A 17,333-nucleotide genomic window follows, 5' to 3' on the forward strand; every position below is an offset into this window, starting at 1 on the left:
TTGGTGTATGTGAATGTTGAGTACAGGTTAATGTCAAAATGGGTGAGAAAAGTGGCCTTAAAATGACCTATTTTCGTTCACATGGGCAGAAACACGAGCATGTGTCCCTGCTTCTAAGAAATTTTTAAAATTTTGGAAAAAATTCCCTGAGTACCCGGTTTAGTCGCGATTCACTTCTAAGGTGAATATTGGGCCTCGAAGGCCCATCTAAGGGACAATATGAGTGTTATATAATTGATTCTTAATATGTGTAACAAAAGTTGGGAAATGTTTGTATTTAATTCGTAAAGTTTGGTAATGCTCTGAAACCCTGTTCCGGTAACGGATAAAGGTTAAGGGTGTTACAGTCAGATTACCGATTCAGCATCCATCAACAATCTTGAACTCAAAACGTCGTGATGTATATTTCTTTTGTTGTTGGCATGTACCTAGGATGTCTTATGCTTGTCATTTTGGGAAGTAAATGTAAATGATGTTATAAGATGATATTGGTTACTTATATACTTGATTATACGTGTTAAGTTGAGGTTTAATATGGAACGTTTAAGTTGATGCATAAGTGAGAATGATATAGGCAAATTTGGGTTGAAATTGGTATGAATTTAGAATTGGCTTAAATGGTATTTTATTTGATTGCTTTGATAATATAAGTGAAGTGTCTATGAGGGTACATTAGTTAGGAAACTAGGATGATTGTTTTGACATGTTTTAAAGGTATTAAATTGTGTTTTAAAGTGATTGAACGATTGGTTTTTGAGTTTCTTGGTGTTCAAGGTTGCAGGAAAAGGTAAATTTGATGTTTAAGGTTCATTTTGAGTCCACATGGCTAACAGATGGGCATGTGTCCCTTGCACCTAGGAAAGTTTTTGAAATTTTGCAAAAAATTCTTAGAGTACTCGATTTAGTCTCGATTTGTTTCTAACACATATTTTGGTCCTTGAGGGCTCATAAAAGGGACAATATGATTAAATTATGATGTGTATGCTAGATGATTATATAATGTTCATATTTGATCTGAAAAGTCTGGTGATGCTCTGTAACCCTATTCCGGTGACGGATAAGGGTTAGGGGGTGTTACACGAAACAAACACTTTCCACTTTCCATGCGGTGAGTGTAAAATCACACTCAAAGACGTAACGCTACAACTCGGTCTGCCAGTGGATGGGTTAGTTATCGTGGGATTAGTGATCGTTGCGAGCCTCTACCAATCACTATTGGGAAAGGACTCGAACAAGTTCGAAGGTGGTTGGATATCGATGAACTGGTTGAAGGATAATTTCAACAAGCTCCTTAAAAACCCTTAAGATTGAACGGAGGAGGTCATAACATAAGGCACAGTTCGTTCCTGATTCTGTACCTTAAGGCTGCTAATTTGTGTTTGATTGGGTATTTTTTGGCAGCAAGTGTTATTCACTTTTCGGCAATGAAAAGCACGATGACAAATTTATGGCATAGGGGTCCAGATTTCAGATCTAGGGGAGAAAAGATTTATGTTCAAGTTTTTTCATAGAATGGGTTTGGAGAGAGTCATAAAAAGTTCTCCATGGACCTTTAACAATCACCTCTTGATGCTATATCTTCTTAGCGAGGGAGAAGATCCATTAAGAGTGCCACTAATTCTTGTGGTTTTTTGGGTTCAAATTCATGGAGTTCCCCAAGGTTTTTTCACTGAGGCATTGGCGCATCAATTAGGGGGTTTTCTTGAGACTTTTTTTGGAGTTTAATGGTTCTAATTTGAGAAAAGGGTTTTGGTAATTATTTGCGAATAAGGGTACAGTTAGATGTTAGACAACCTCTTAAAAGAAAGAAAAAAATGATTTTTTTCGCTGAAGCATGTTCTTATGTCAATTTTAAGTATGAACGTTTCACTCTATTTTGTTTCTTCTGTGGACGGTTAGGCACAATGACTCTTTCTGTTAGGCTAAAATGACATTGGGGTTTGAAATAGTTGAGATGGATCGGGACATGTATTTAAAAGCTTAAACTCATAGAGCTCTTGCAATGAGTAGTGTGTGGTTACAAGAAGATAGGGAAGGGGTGAAATTGGGTACTACTTTTGGAGATAATCATTTGACATGAGCATTGATCCTATATTGGGTGTAAATCTAGAAGGGGATGGGGGTCTTTAAAAAAGCAAGGATAATCAACAATGGGAAGATGTGTGATTGAAGGGGGGATGGGAAGAAGAGACCTAAATGGGAGGGCGATAAATCTACTGATAGGGATAGAAAGGGTTCTTCGATAGTTAGGAATAGGTAGGTGTTGAGAAATAACCATTTTATATCGGCGGTTGCTAAGGGGCAAGCCTACCGGTCGTAATGAAAATTATAAGCTGAAATGTTCGTGGGTTGGGGAGTCCACGGACTGTAAGAAGACTTCGGCACATGCTGAAGAAGCATAATCCCCAAATAGTCTTCTTTATAGAGACCAAGCTCTGTAAAATACAGATGGAACGTGTGAGAAGAAGTTATGATTTTTGGAATGGTATTGATGTCTTTGTTGTTGGTTCAAAAGGAGGTCTTTGTTTGGTTTGGAAGGGTGATATTACAATTAATCTCTAAACTTTCCCCTCTAGCCATATTGACATGGAAGTTGTTACTGATAGGGTGAAAAATCATTAGAGGCTTACCAATTTTTATGGTTTACTGTATGCGCAAAACAAAACTGATTCGTGAAGGTTGCTGAAAGATTTGGGGTGCGTTCAAGATCTCTCATGGTTAGTATGCAGTGATTTTAATTAGATATTGTATGCTTTTAAGAAATTAAAGGGTTGCCGAGAGATGAAAAGAGGATGGAGGCTTTTAGAGGTGCTTGGGAGGAATGTCAACTATTAGATGTGGGTTATTCTGGGGTTTGGTTCATATGGGAAAAAGGGAATTTACCAGAAACTAATATTCGAGAACGGCTTGATAAATGAGCGGCGAATGCTAATTGGATGTCTATGTTCCCTAATGTGTTGGTTAAGCATCTCCCTAACTCCTTTTTTGATCATTGTCCACTCCTTATTCATACGACTCAATCTAGAAATAGGCGTATAAGCAACAAATTTCGTTTCAAGTCATAGTGGGTGCTAGAGGAATCTTTCCTTAAGGAGGTAAAGATTATTTGGTTCAAGCGATTTATTGAGCAAGCTGGAAACCCTTAAAAGAGGTTTGGAAAATTGGGCTCAACAAATTAGACTTAGTAGGGAAGGTATCAAGGAAAACTTGTCTATAAATTAGAAGAATTAAGTCATGGAGAAAGAGATGATGAGACTTCGGTGAAGGTTATTGATACAAAGGTAGTGTTGAATTTCGAGATTGAGAAAAAAGAGGTGTATTGAGAAAGATGAGATGCATGTGGGCTTAATTGGGCTCCTTGAAGTGTAATGTATAAGCTTGTTAACATCTTCCACATGTGCTTGTCATCATGGATTGAGATTTTAAGCCCAGAAATAAACTTGGACCCTTTTAATTCATCATCGATCCATATTGAACTCCAAAGTCTATCATCTTGAAGCTTCAACTTTTCTTCACAAAATTTCTTTGTGATAAAGTTTTGGCTGAATAAGTTGAGTTTTGACTTCAACTATTTGGATTTGGATCTAGTTATTAGGCTTTGAGGGAAACCGAAACCGAGCTCATCCTTACCATGGGCCTTGAATTAGGTTGGGTCATTTGTATCACGAAGAACATTATAACCCATGATTTAGAATCATAAACTTTACAACCCCATATCCAACATTGTATATTTGCTTATTCGGCCTTCCCCAAGTGTAATATTGCTCACATGTACATTTTTTTACGTTGAAAATGCCACATAATCCAATTTAATAGAAGTCTTTCGATGATGTTATTAATTAGACTACAATTATTAAATCATAAGAGTAGAGCGATTAAATTCTTACGATCAAAATAAATAAACTAAATTTCAAATGTACAGAGAATATAAAGACTGGAGCATAATTAAATCTTCTCTCTCTCTCTCTATATATATATATATATAAGAGATTCACTTACATTGATGTAAAACTTAAGTGGTTTTATACCATTCCGTAACTTTTTATAGTTTTAATATTTTAACAATCTAACAATTAAATTTATTAAGATAATTGTATTTATCATGCATGTAATTTTTAAATTGATTTACTATTTCTATCACATTGATCTAAAATGTTGTTTATATGAATATATATTTAATTGTTGAAAGTTTTTTAGAGTTAAATTTTGTGATTTATGCTAAACTATACATATACATAATCAAAATCCTTTTTATTTTATTCTTTCCCAAAGTCTATTCATTTGGTTAAGGCGATGAAGTCAAACTGATCTTAAACAACTCGATTGGATTATAATTTTATAATTTGAGTTTGTTCAAGCTAATTGAATTTGCCCCGCGAAACTTGTTTGCATGTTAATAACCAAAACTCGTTTACACTCGATTATTGAGAAAAACCAAACTAATTCAATGTACTCCCTAAAACTTATTTGTATGGCACTCAATTATTTATTCTTAAATTTAAATTAATATTTTACATCATTATATTATTTTAAAAGATAAATTTCAAAATTATATATAAATTATGATTAATTTAATGTGCAATAGCATAAATGAATTTTAATTTTATATAATTTTATACAATAAAATTTTAATTTAATCCAATTCTTGTAAATCATTAACACAATTATTGATATATCATTTTATATTTATATATTACACATAAATAATGATATTTATCTAATATAAAATATATTTAAACCACAATTAAAATTTCATATGTATAAATATACCAAATTAAAATTTATGCAGACAATTACATATTAAATTAAGTAATTTTAAAATTAATGTCTTATTTAACCAGACCAAATTTGCGGTTATGAATTGTGTTGACTCCATATTAACTAATTCCAAGAATATCAAAGAGGTGAGAAATCCAATGAATGAAATACAAAAATAAAGCTAAGAAAAAGATGTTGGCTACCAAAATATTCATATACTCTCAAATTGCAAAATAAGATTGATAAACCTAAAAGTAGCCTCTTAAATTGAAAAATAAAATAAAATAAAGAATGAAACAAGAGCTAATTACAGCAAGCTTTGAAAGCTTACAAGCTAATATCATATATATATATATATATATATATATATATTATGGATTCAAAGAACAAAAGAAAGATTCTACACAATGCATTGACTGCTAGTTTTGACACGCAGCAAAGAGACTTCGGATCTATGCACTTTGTGCGGGAACTTGATCCATTTTACCAAAACTCTTGGCATTCTTTGGCCTCCACTGTGTCCTCCCTCTCACAATCTCAGACCCCTCTTCAAGTTGGAGCAAGTGCTGGCACTCAATTTCCCCCATATTCCCGAGGTTGCCCACACCAGACACCGCAGTTAGTGACTGCAGCACGCTGTCCCTCCCACACTCCCTCCTATACTCCAGTGTCATGGAACAAAGCTCATGACTCTCCACAATTCCCAATGGTGTACTCTGCAATCACAATGCATGCAACATAAAACAGAACTCAAAATCGCATATCAGATTCCTAGACCATTAAATCATAAGCAGATAAGATCACAGGTAAGATTAATGAATTAAGGTATCTGAAATAAACTGGTTATTTATTTTATTCAAATGTTTATCATGGGCGAAGAAACAGAACGAAGTATGTACAATCATTAAGTGTTACTAGAGTGAGCCTTACCTCAAGGATCCAACCAACGTACTTCACATTGTTGACATGCTGATTCACATCCAGGTCGCTCCATCGAGGCTGCAAATAAAAAATTAAGAAATGCAACAATTGATTAGATAGGAAGTTTACAAATGGACACAGCTACAACTATACTGAAGAAAGAGATGGGGCAACCAGTGGTTACAGTTAAACCCTTGCGCACATATTGGGCTGTGTTGTCGTCAAGTTTCACTAATTTCCGGTTATCCTCAGCCACCACTGGATCTGAATTCATAAAATGAGGTTCTATTTCTCCTCGGACCTCTTCTGGAATTTTAGATAACCTTCTGGTCAGTTTATTCATCATCACCCACACACTGCAGGTCGGCAAAACCAAAAATCAAACAGAGAACCAGGATAAATCACTCCCGAAACACCATTCAATAAAGTACAAGCACACATAACATAACAAGAACAGTAACTTTGTTTCCTGGAAAACCAAAATATTGACTCACCAAAAGGCATTGGTCATAGACTGAAGTCTCTATTTCAGATTTTTCTTTCTTTTATGATTTTTAATTTTTCTGATTAAAGGAAAAAAAAAAGAAAAATGAATAAAATGAAAATAAAGTAAATAAGAAAAAGAAACAAAATAATGAATATAAAAATGGAATGGATATGGCCCAAATCAGATCACTGCCCAAAACCAATAATTGGGCCTAAAATCAAATTCAAAGTCCAAAAAGTAAAATAAGGCTCATTATCAAATTCAAAATTCAAGGGCTAGGATCGATTTAAAATATATTATACACAAATTTGAATCCTTACCTTAATCAGTATTTTATCTATATTAAGATATATAAAATGAAATTAATTTAACACTCAAACACCTTCAAAGACCCACAGCTTGGAAACAAATATTTTTTCTTGGGATTTTGGGCTATTCCAAATTTTCTTATAAGAACAAAATCATGGCAGAACATCATGCTATATCATGAGATAGTTCAACTGAATGAGATCCTTTCATACTGGTGTCAGAAGATCATCTCATCATTTGAATAAAGATAAGCCAAAAAATAATAACCATAACCACAAGAAGCGACTTCATAAACAATGCCCTACCTTGAGGCTCTAGTTAAAATTTCACCAGTTTTACTATTGCTGACAAGCCAATCCCTTCGCATGCCATTCTTTCCTGATGCACTGACCCAAGTGTCTACTTGAACAACATCACCCCTAGAAGACATATACATAGGTAGAATGTTCATTAGTATCAAATTGGTAAAATTCAAGCCAAATTACATGCCTCAATGACATCACATAATGCACTGTATCAGCATGCTTTCTTGATGATACACATATAAAACTACAACCACACAGATAAAACAAAGGTGGCTTATCATGTGTATATCTTGTCGCTAAAGAAGCAAACCAAGAACACGAAAGTATAATTTACCAAGTTGGATAACGATCAACCACAACTTGCATCCGGGTGACTACCCATATTAGGTTTTTCTTGCACATCCCAGGGGTAGCACCAAAACCATCTCCTAGCAGTCCAGCACTTTTACAATGATTAATCGCTGTTTCCTGCAGAAAAGATGTATTAGTCAAAAATCAAGCTTAGGGTACAAGTGATACTAAGCAAAAAGCTATATGTGAACCTGCAAATTTTAGTTCCTGATTCATTGCTCAAACATTCTAGCCAATAACTATAGCACACCTGTAAATGGTTCATTAGCGTCTCTATGGATGCTGTACGATCAGCACCTATCTCATAAGACCTAATTGAGAAGTTCTGACGAAAAACAAGACCATCCTGAACAATCCTCCCTATCCCAAATGGGTCAATGAGCATGTCAGGCCGCCTTGGCTTCCAATCAAGCATCATCCACTGCTTCTCAGCAGCCAGGAAAATGGTTGTGATAGCAGCAAGAAGCATGCTCCAATCAGGTAACTGATTGATAAACGTCCTGGGAGGTAGGGAACTTGCAGCATCTTCGCTCGTGAAACCTTCTACTGGAGTCATCACAACTGTGGTACCATTTATCTTTGGGGGGGCTTGTGCATTTGCCTTAACTTGCAAACTTCCAGAAGAAGCAGATGGTTTCAACTTTATACCTCCAAGGTTAGTAGATCCATTTCCAAGCTTCTTGTTTTTTGAGTCAATGGAGTCCGGGGAAGAAGTGATTGGAAAGAATGAGGATGTAGCAGCAGTGGCAACCATGATTTTATAAATTAAAATGAACTTCAGTTATCCGCTGAAATCCCCTCTTTCCGATACTGCAATGTATCACATATAGTAAGAATCAGATTATTTCAAAAAGATGAACTAAAAAACTTGGATAATCACAAAATCCTTAAATTTTGGCTATAATGAAGGCACATTCAAAACTTCAATTCTTTCCATGAAAAGGAAGGAAATTCTAAAATGGTAAAGGATTCTTTCTTCTTCATTTAAAAAGAAAAAAGCATCCTATTAAAGTTCTACATAATCTAACCAAAATAAATATTATCAATCTAAGAAATTCTTCATTTCTGAAAACCTAGTGAAAAAAGAAGGAAGATAAAGGATTTACCAGATACTCAAAAGGAACAATTCTCTTCTAATTTAAATAATAAAAATAAACCTGGAATTTAACAGTGGCGTCACGGTAACTATGCCACAAAGATTCCTAACCAACGACGACGAAAATATATTGCAAAATGTAAGCGGAATCGCTATGAAACAAAAAACACCAAAGCAGATCTCAGACGTAAAAAGGTTTAAACAAGAAAAGGCCAAAAATTTTTTGAGGAAAAGACAGAGAAAGTAGCAGACAATTCATAAATGCGTATACGATTTCCTATCCATTACAATGTAGCACGGAACATCGTCTTCTTTTTCATTTCTCATTTCGCCCTCCATTTCATAAGAAAATTACAACCAAAAAACATAATATGGAAATGGCGATGAGAAAATAGATAAACGAAAAAAGAAGAATTGATTTTTAGCTACATTTGGTTACTGAGAAATGTGAAAAAAAAAAATAGATCTCCTATTTCCACCACCATCACTGGATGCAACACACAAAATCTTTTCCTTTTAACTATAACGAAAAAAAAAAGGCACTTTTCATTTCCTTTCCTTTCTCGGCAACATTTCAACGAGAATGCGCAGATCAGACAGAAAATAGGAGAAATTAAAATTAAGTTTAAATGAAAACAGTAAACTAAAAATTCACAAGTATACCTCAACCAAAATAAAAAAGGGAAATGTAGTGGAGAAAAAACGCAAAATGGAGAAAGTAGTGCGTTACATAGGGATCTATAGACTCTTCTCGGTAACTTCTAGCGCTTGCGATCTACCATTACTTTTCCTTCATCTCTTCTTCGCTGCGTCTCTCCCTCTTTTGTTCTGGCTTTTTTAAAAGAAATTTATAATTTTGAAACCTCGTTCCGAGTTTAGTATGATAATAAAATAGTGAAAAGAAATTCTTTTGGTTTGCACAAAGAGATTGTGGAATTTAGGGCCAGCGGTGACTACTTTTTTCTTTTTGGTACACCTGTCCCTACTGCCTCTCACTTATTTTCCAATTTTATCACCTTTATTTTCTCTTATTTACTCTCTTGCCAATATCTAGAATCTTCGTTTGCTTCTGTTATTAATAATGACATTTTGTTAAATTTTTTAAATTTTAATAATAATTAGGAGTACAATTCTATTTTATTTATATTTTTTATGTCTATAAATATAAATTTTAGAAAAGCATTATAAATATTTTCATTAATTATAAAATACACTCTCTTCTCTACTCTTCCATTTTTTGTTCTGTAGTTTCTGTCTTTTTATTTTATTACAGCACTGATAATATATTTTAAAACTAATTTTCTATTACACTAGTATATTTTATAAATTTTTATTATTTAAATAATAATATTTTCATTAAAATAATTGACAAAATAATATTTAAAATATATAAATATATTTAAGTTTTTTAAATATAAATATTTATAATTTATGAATATAATTTATACGAGAAAAATAAAATAAAATTGTTAATAATAAATATAATTAATGGCTTGGAATCTTAATGTATATATGATATAGATAAATTTAAAAATTAAGTTTTAAATCATTTTTAATTTTAAAATAATTTTATTTTTTTCAATTTCAATTTAAAAATAATTTATTAAATAATTTTTAATTTTAAAAATAGGGTAAATTACACCAACAGTCACTTCTTTGGGGTAGCTCACAAAACAGTCACATTGGTTTTACTTCAATCACTCAACTTTGAAAAAGTGACAAAACAGTTTTTTTTGTCGTTTTCCGTTACAGACGTCACGGTAAAGTGACATGACAAATGACGGCATGCTTGGTGTCAAAAAACCCTCCTGTTGGCCGGTTACCACCAATTTAACAGCCTTATTAGTACCAATTTAGGGTTTAAGAAGAGAAGAAGAAGAAGAAAGAGAAGAGAAAAAATGGAGATGCCTCCAGTTTTCAAATCAATCTCATATTGTATCTCTGCAAGTGATTCCTCCAAACTTCAAAGGTAACGATCTAGGGCCAAAGCTTTAACCCAATTGCTTCATATTCTTCTGGAGTTACTTAGGCATGGCTGTTGCAGCTTCAAATCAGAATGTTGTTGCTTTGGGGGTCACAGTAACACAAGGGGAAGGCAATTTACCCAAGCTTCTCCTCACTTTTGATCATGGCAGGTAATGTTCAAATCTTCAAATTTTGAAGAAATGACCCACTTTTTGCAAGATTTTCTTTTCTGGGTTTTTTTCCAAATTTATTCAACTCCCTTACTGATTCAAATTGATGGGTCAATTTTTTTTCTTTTTTATTGATTCGGGTCTAAAAAAAATTTTATCTATCTTTGTTTTTGGGTGTTTTAGTGAAGCTGAGATTTATCTATTTGGTGGTTGCATAACATCTTGGAAATACATGGTGTTTCAATGGTGGAAGGTTACAGAGGAAGAGAGCTAAGAAGAAGAAGAAGAGCAAATACATGGTGTTTCAATGGCAAAGAATCAGACCCCACCAAATTAGGCAAAGAAGACTTTTTTTTATAGAATTTTCTTCTTCTTCTTCTTCTCTGTTATTAAGAGGGTTTTAGGGTTTTTTTTTTCAATTTCTTCTTAAATTGGGTGGGTTTCCACTGTGGACATCTAACGTGGCAAGTTAACTGGCCACATCAGCAATTAACTTGCCACATCAGTGGTCCTGTTAAGACACTAACGAAAATTGTTATTCAATGATTGTTTTGTCACTTTTTTTATAACGTTAGTGACTGTTTTTTTATTTTCCAAAAGTTGAGTGATTGAAATGAAACCTAGGTGACTGTTTTGTTAGATACCCTAAAGTTGAGTGACTGTTGATATAATTTACCCTTAAAAATAATATATATCCAATTCAATTAAAAGAGCTCGAATTTATAAGTATTTACAATATTTGCTAGATATTAACATTATTTAAATTGTAAATCTCTTACTCTAATTTTGTAGTATTAATTTTATTGTAGAAAAGAAAGCAGCCAAAGGAAGATGATGAAATTACCTAATTAATTTCAATAAACTATATCTACTTCTATATTTAAAACTTTTGGAATTGTCTTTTCCAAATACAATTTATCTTATTACAACTGGGAAACATAACAATTAAAAACATAATTTACATTTTTATCGATATGAAGATTTCATTCTTTAACTGATAAGAATAGGGTAATCTCTTAAATTTTATTGATAAACCTCAATGGTGTATATATATCTATACAATAGTAGTTACGTAGGAATCAAGTTGCTAAAAATAATATCCCATAACAATATCCTATAACATCCCATTAAGAATCAAATAATTAAAAATAATATCCCATTATAATATTCTAAACATTAACCTACTAAGAAAATGAAAACAAAAATAAATCACTATTTTATATTGAATTATACAATAATTTAATATTAAAATTAAATATTAATAACAAATAAATAATTGCTACTTTAATAAGTTAATAAAAATTATCATATCAATGGCTACTAGAGCAACATGATTCTCTTCCTAAAAACCTTAATAGTAGCCTTTAAAAATTGATTTTAGTTAAAAAAAATGATTGAGGTGATTTTTGGCTTAAGAAGTCGATAACAGTGGGAGGAATTTTGAAATTAAATTAGTTTCGAGACAAAAACCACTTGTCTCGAGACATTCAAACATCGAAGCTAAGTTAAAAAAATAGAGGAGGTTGATCTCGAGACCCAATCTCGAGACATAAGAGATCATGGCTCGAGATGTAACACCATTTATCCGTATTCGACGCCGGAATAGGGCATGAGACATTACTAGAACACATACTCTTGTAAACGTATTTAACCGAGTTATAAAATTTCATCTAAATTAAAACTTTCCAATTTTTTTAACATGCTTTTATAATTCTTCACAATATATCCTTAAAAATATTATATTCATAATAAATAGGGCCTACAAGACCCGATACATACCCATGCAATTCAATGCTTCATTTCCATTTCATTCAGTTCACAATTTCTCATGCTCACAATTCAAATCATATCACTAGCAATTTCCATTTAATTACCATGTATTTCAATTAAAACACAATAATTAATAATAATTAGATTTGAATTACAGTAATACAAACTTACTAGGCTAAATTGTAGAAATACCATGATACAGGGGCATTTTGGAAATTTTCCATTTCCCTCGACTTTCCACGTGATCTTGATCTAAATTAATAATTTCATTCAATTTATTAATTTAGACAATAAAACTATTCAATTCTTGAAATTTCGTCATTTTTTCCATTTTACAAAATTACCCTAAAAATTTTACTTTTATTCAATTTAGTCCCCTGAACCTAAAACATGTAAATTAGCTATTTTTAAAATAAACTCATATTATCAGAATATTCACATATATTTTCCTCCTCCTCCACTCCATTCCACATCCTTAATATAGTTAACACTCTTAGAAATAACATTTTCTAAAGTTTCATTATTCACCCTTAAGTATATTCAAAGTTGTCTATCCGAGTCAGTATCACCAAATTATTTTTATCTAGAGCTACAGAACTCCAAATTATGCACCGTTAATTTTCCCTAAAACTAGACTTATATATATTTTTACCATGAAATTTTAAGAATTTTTATTTTAGCCAATTGGTCCAGTTTATTCTTTAAAGATTCCTCTGTTTTACTGTTTGCCGTTTCTGACCTCTCTTCACTAAAAATCAAATATCTCTTAGTACAAAATTTTGATGGTAGTGTCGTTTATTTCTCTTGAAACTAGACTCATTAAGTAATTTAATCATATAAATTAAAAGTTACAATTATTTTTTTACAATTTTATAATGATTTATCAAATTTAGAACAGGGGATTCCAAAATCAATACGACCCTGCCTCACTAAAATTCAAATATATCAAAATATATAACTCTTTTACTTGGTCTGTTTCTTTTATGTAAAAATAGACTTATTAAAATTTCATTTCATGTCTTATTCACTCTCTAATTCAAATTTCACAATTTATGGTGATTTTTCAAAGTTAACCTACTGCAGCTGTCCAAAACTGTTTTAGTGCAAGATGTTGATAATCAAATTTATAACACCCTCCTTTCCTTTCTCTACAATATTTTCTATCAATTCCTCTTGTTTCCCTTCACTAACATATCAAGAACATAGAACCTTATATAATAAATCCCTACATTAACATCAATTCCCTACTTTTTCAATAATATCAAACTCAAAAATATATTGAAATCTTAATGTTCTTACCTTGCTCTATTGATTTCAATCTTTAACTTGTTTTTCTCTCTCCTCCAGCCTTTATTTCTTGAATCTAACTTGATATTCTAGCTCCCAATAGTCTCCTTATCAATTTTCTCTCTTGGTGGCTATGGAAATTCTTTTGATTTCTAGATGAAAATGGTGAATTTTTGGTGGAAGGACCAAATTGTAAAGAAAGTAAAACTTTCTTTCTTTCTCTCTTTTTCTCACGTTGGTTCATGGAAAAATGGTGGGTTGCATGCATCTTCATCTTCCTTTTCTTATATATATACTAAATAAAATAATAATAAAATAATAAAATATCATTTAAAAATCAAATTAAAATACTAATAAACTAATATTTATTTATTTAATTAATATAAAATATCTCCAACATCATCATTATCTTTAGATTTCTCTCTCTTATAATTGACCATTTTTCCCTTTATGATCTTGTAAAATTTCATCCTTGAGTCATCACTTAATTTGGTAAAATTACGATTTAGTCCCTCAAAATTCTTCACTTTTTTCAATTTGGTCATAATCCATCCATTCTTCACCTTAAAATTTTTACACCACTGGTCCTTCAAATTTTTCATATTTACACTTTAACCCCTCAATTTTTTAGTATTTACTATTGGGCAACAAAACTTTTCTCACTTTTGCGATTTAATCCTTTCTTGAACTAATATGTCATAATATACTTCCCAATGTTGACATAACTCCAAAATTTCCCCTTTTTGTCGCTTTATTTCCTTATTTTATTATATCAAAGATAATATTTTACTGTAAAAATTTTTGGGTATTACACGAGACACAATTTTTAATGTCTCGAGATAATCTAACTTCGAAATAGAAATACCTAAAATAAATTGAAGACAGGCTCGAGACACGAAACCTCTTATCTTGGGACATAATATTGAAACTTGATAATTGAGTTTGGATTCAAATCCCCACTCTTAAATTGACTTAGTATCACCTCATAATTCGATGATTTAGATTATTGCACTCTATGAATGTAAGTTTGTGATTGAAATGAATGATCGCTTTGATATGAATGATTGTGCTCTAAATGATGTGATGAAAGAAGTAAGTTAGCTTGAATTGTTTCGGCAATGTAATGTGACATCGTACATTCGGATTCGGTGGTCAGGTCAAGTGTGAGGTGTTACATTGAGTTATCATATAGACATAGTAAAAAGAAATTTATTGCAGAAGTCAACACCTATAGGCATCGATATTAAATAAATACATTTATGAGGATTAGATTTATGGTAAATGATAAATGTAACACCCATAACCCGTATCCATTGTCGTAATAGGGTTACAAGGCATTACCATATAAAACACGGCTCAAAATAGACATATTACACATGCTTTAAAATCCCACCATTCGAAACATATATACTTCTTACTCCTATAATTCAAAAATCAAATTATAAGATGACTCATCACATTACAAATTCCATGCGCATACATTAAGACATCCAAGCATTTTTTTTACTTCTTAAGCTAAATATCAAACATATTAATTCATACTTCTATTCATGTGCATAAAACCAAACAATCTATATCGCTCGGCTTATTGTCCATTAGAAAATGCAGCATAATCAATTTCACCAAATAGTCAAGTTTAGCATATAAACATCTTAGCCACAAATGCATTTAACCTTATCAAATAGGCACCTTTTTTTTTTAATTCAAACATTAAAACCATTAGTCCTTTACATACCGAATTATCAAATAGCTTATCAAAGACATATATACATTTGTTTACTCATGTACTCATGCCATTACAAATTTACTCAAATTAACCATTTCAATTTACCAAATATTCATAGCATAACATAGTCCACACATAATGAATACAACCAAATTCAAAATTAACATATAACTAAGTACTTAACTACATGATTTGATCACCAATGCCGAATCACAAACTAGATTATGACCATCACCTATATTTACATCACATAAATATAAATAACCATTATTTCATCTTCAATATATATCGTATTTTACCTATTTAATCAAGTCAAATCTCAATACCATTCCATCACACAAATTAGACCATAATTCATACTTACAAATTAAGCTAATACATGATGAAAATCATTATCATTAGCATCATTAACAAACCACAACCATAACACATCCCTCATCCATATCAAGCTTACCAAAATAAAATAATTATAAACCATATATATATATATATATATATATATATCATTACGTCTTACCAAATTCATATACCAAGCATACCCCACGCCTTTACTATGACCAAAATTACTTAAACCTTGGATCATTAGCATTAGATCAAGTCATTTTCGCATGGCTGAATATATATACAACAACTAAATTAAAACTAGCCTATACATGCCACATAACCAAAAACTCAAAGTTATAATTTACCAAAGCGATAACCGGATAGTGTGATGGCAACTCCAACGACTTCCAACTCGAGCAAGTATTTGGAGCTCTAAAAATATAGGAAAAACACACAGAGTAAGCTATTACAGCTTAGTAAGTCATGAGCAATTAAATAACTTAACAACATTTAATTAGTTACAACAAAATCAAATAATGTTTTCAATATTCATATCCATTTCCATAATCGAAAAATACATTTATCAAACACATACTATACATCAAATCCATATTTAACCGAATACACATAAGTTTAACATTTGGCGAATATATATATATAATATCATTCACATGTGCGTTCTCATTTTAACCTCATTATTACATATCAATTTTGACCGAATATAAACTACATTATCAACTCATTTTTAACCAAATTAAATTATACTAGCATAATCACATTTAACCTCAAGCTTAACGTTTCATATAAAACATGTGTTTTCTTAAGTAAATCTTATCTTAACCGAATGTATATATATATATATATATATATTCAAAGTGTCATTCAATTCAAAGACATAATATCATTATATATCCGAATATATATTTACATACATATACATATAATTTTGAATCAAAATATAACATCATATGCAAATACATAACACATGGCCGAATATGCTTAACCAATGTACATATGTTCACATCAGTAACTTATATAATTTGTATCACAAACCAACTGGCCAACTTACCTTATTTTTAAATAGGTAGTCAAGTAACTCATACCTGATCATTTTAGCTCGTTTTACACCTTCGATCACAACTTATCATTGCCCGTTGAACCATTCAGAATTTAATAGGATACTCGGATAATCACATATATCGAACAATGCCAACGTCCCAGACGTGGTCTTACATGCTATCTCATATCGATGCCACTGTCCCGGACAAGGTCTTACACGAATCAAATACGATGCCAATGTCCTAGACATGGTCTTACACGTAATCACATATATCGATGCCATTGTCCCAGACGTGGTCTTACACGAGAACACATATCGAAAATCCTATGTCATGACATATGTATCCTAGCTATTTCTAAGGTTCGTACGGGGCTTTCGGACGTCGTAACTCAGTCGAAACGAATTCATAAACATAGCTTCCAAGCTTATTTTCATTTGGTTAACACATGTATAATTTCACATATTTCCTTTCAGCATATAAAATTCATATTTAATTAAAATAAACAATATATGTTTGCTTATAGACTTACCTCGGATATCGACGGGTATATAGAACGACTATTCAACTACTATTTTTTTCCCCGATCCAAGTTTGATTTCTTTTGTTCTTGATCTATACAATTTCAAATTAAGCTCATTTAAACACAATTTCATTCAATTTAATCCAAAAACACATAAATAATCAAATTACTATTTTACCCCTGACATTTTATACTTTTTACAATTTAGTCCAATTTGCATAAAACACAAAACATACAAAATTTACACATACCAAGCTTTGGCCGAATATTCATTATGCCCATA

General features: G+C 31.6%; 1 protein-coding gene across 2 annotated transcripts; it reads right to left on the bottom strand.

The window, feature by feature from the left end:
* Window positions 1-4,966: 4,966 nt before the first annotated feature.
* Window positions 4,967-9,153, bottom strand: LOC105773608 (palmitoyl-acyl carrier protein thioesterase, chloroplastic). Of its 2 annotated transcripts, none has more exons than XM_012595635.2 (7): window positions 8,891-9,153; window positions 7,382-7,941; window positions 7,115-7,248; window positions 6,781-6,894; window positions 5,864-6,035; window positions 5,689-5,757; window positions 4,967-5,474 (listed from the first exon to the last, which is right to left on the bottom strand). In XM_012595635.2, the coding sequence occupies exons 2-7, from the start codon at window positions 7,883-7,885 to the stop codon at window positions 5,211-5,213; spliced, it is 1,257 nt and encodes a 418-aa protein (XP_012451089.1). In that variant the 5' UTR covers window positions 7,886-7,941; window positions 8,891-9,153; the 3' UTR covers window positions 4,967-5,210. The 2 variants fall into 2 exon arrangements, with proteins under 2 accessions (XP_012451089.1, XP_012451088.1); XM_012595634.2 differs by having other exon boundaries at window positions 8,958-9,152.
* Window positions 9,154-17,333: the final 8,180 nt, after the last annotated feature.

The sequence above is a fragment of the Gossypium raimondii genome, chromosome 6, assembly GCF_025698545.1.
Source record: "Gossypium raimondii isolate GPD5lz chromosome 6, ASM2569854v1, whole genome shotgun sequence".
NCBI classification, from domain to species: domain Eukaryota; kingdom Viridiplantae; phylum Streptophyta; class Magnoliopsida; order Malvales; family Malvaceae; genus Gossypium; species Gossypium raimondii.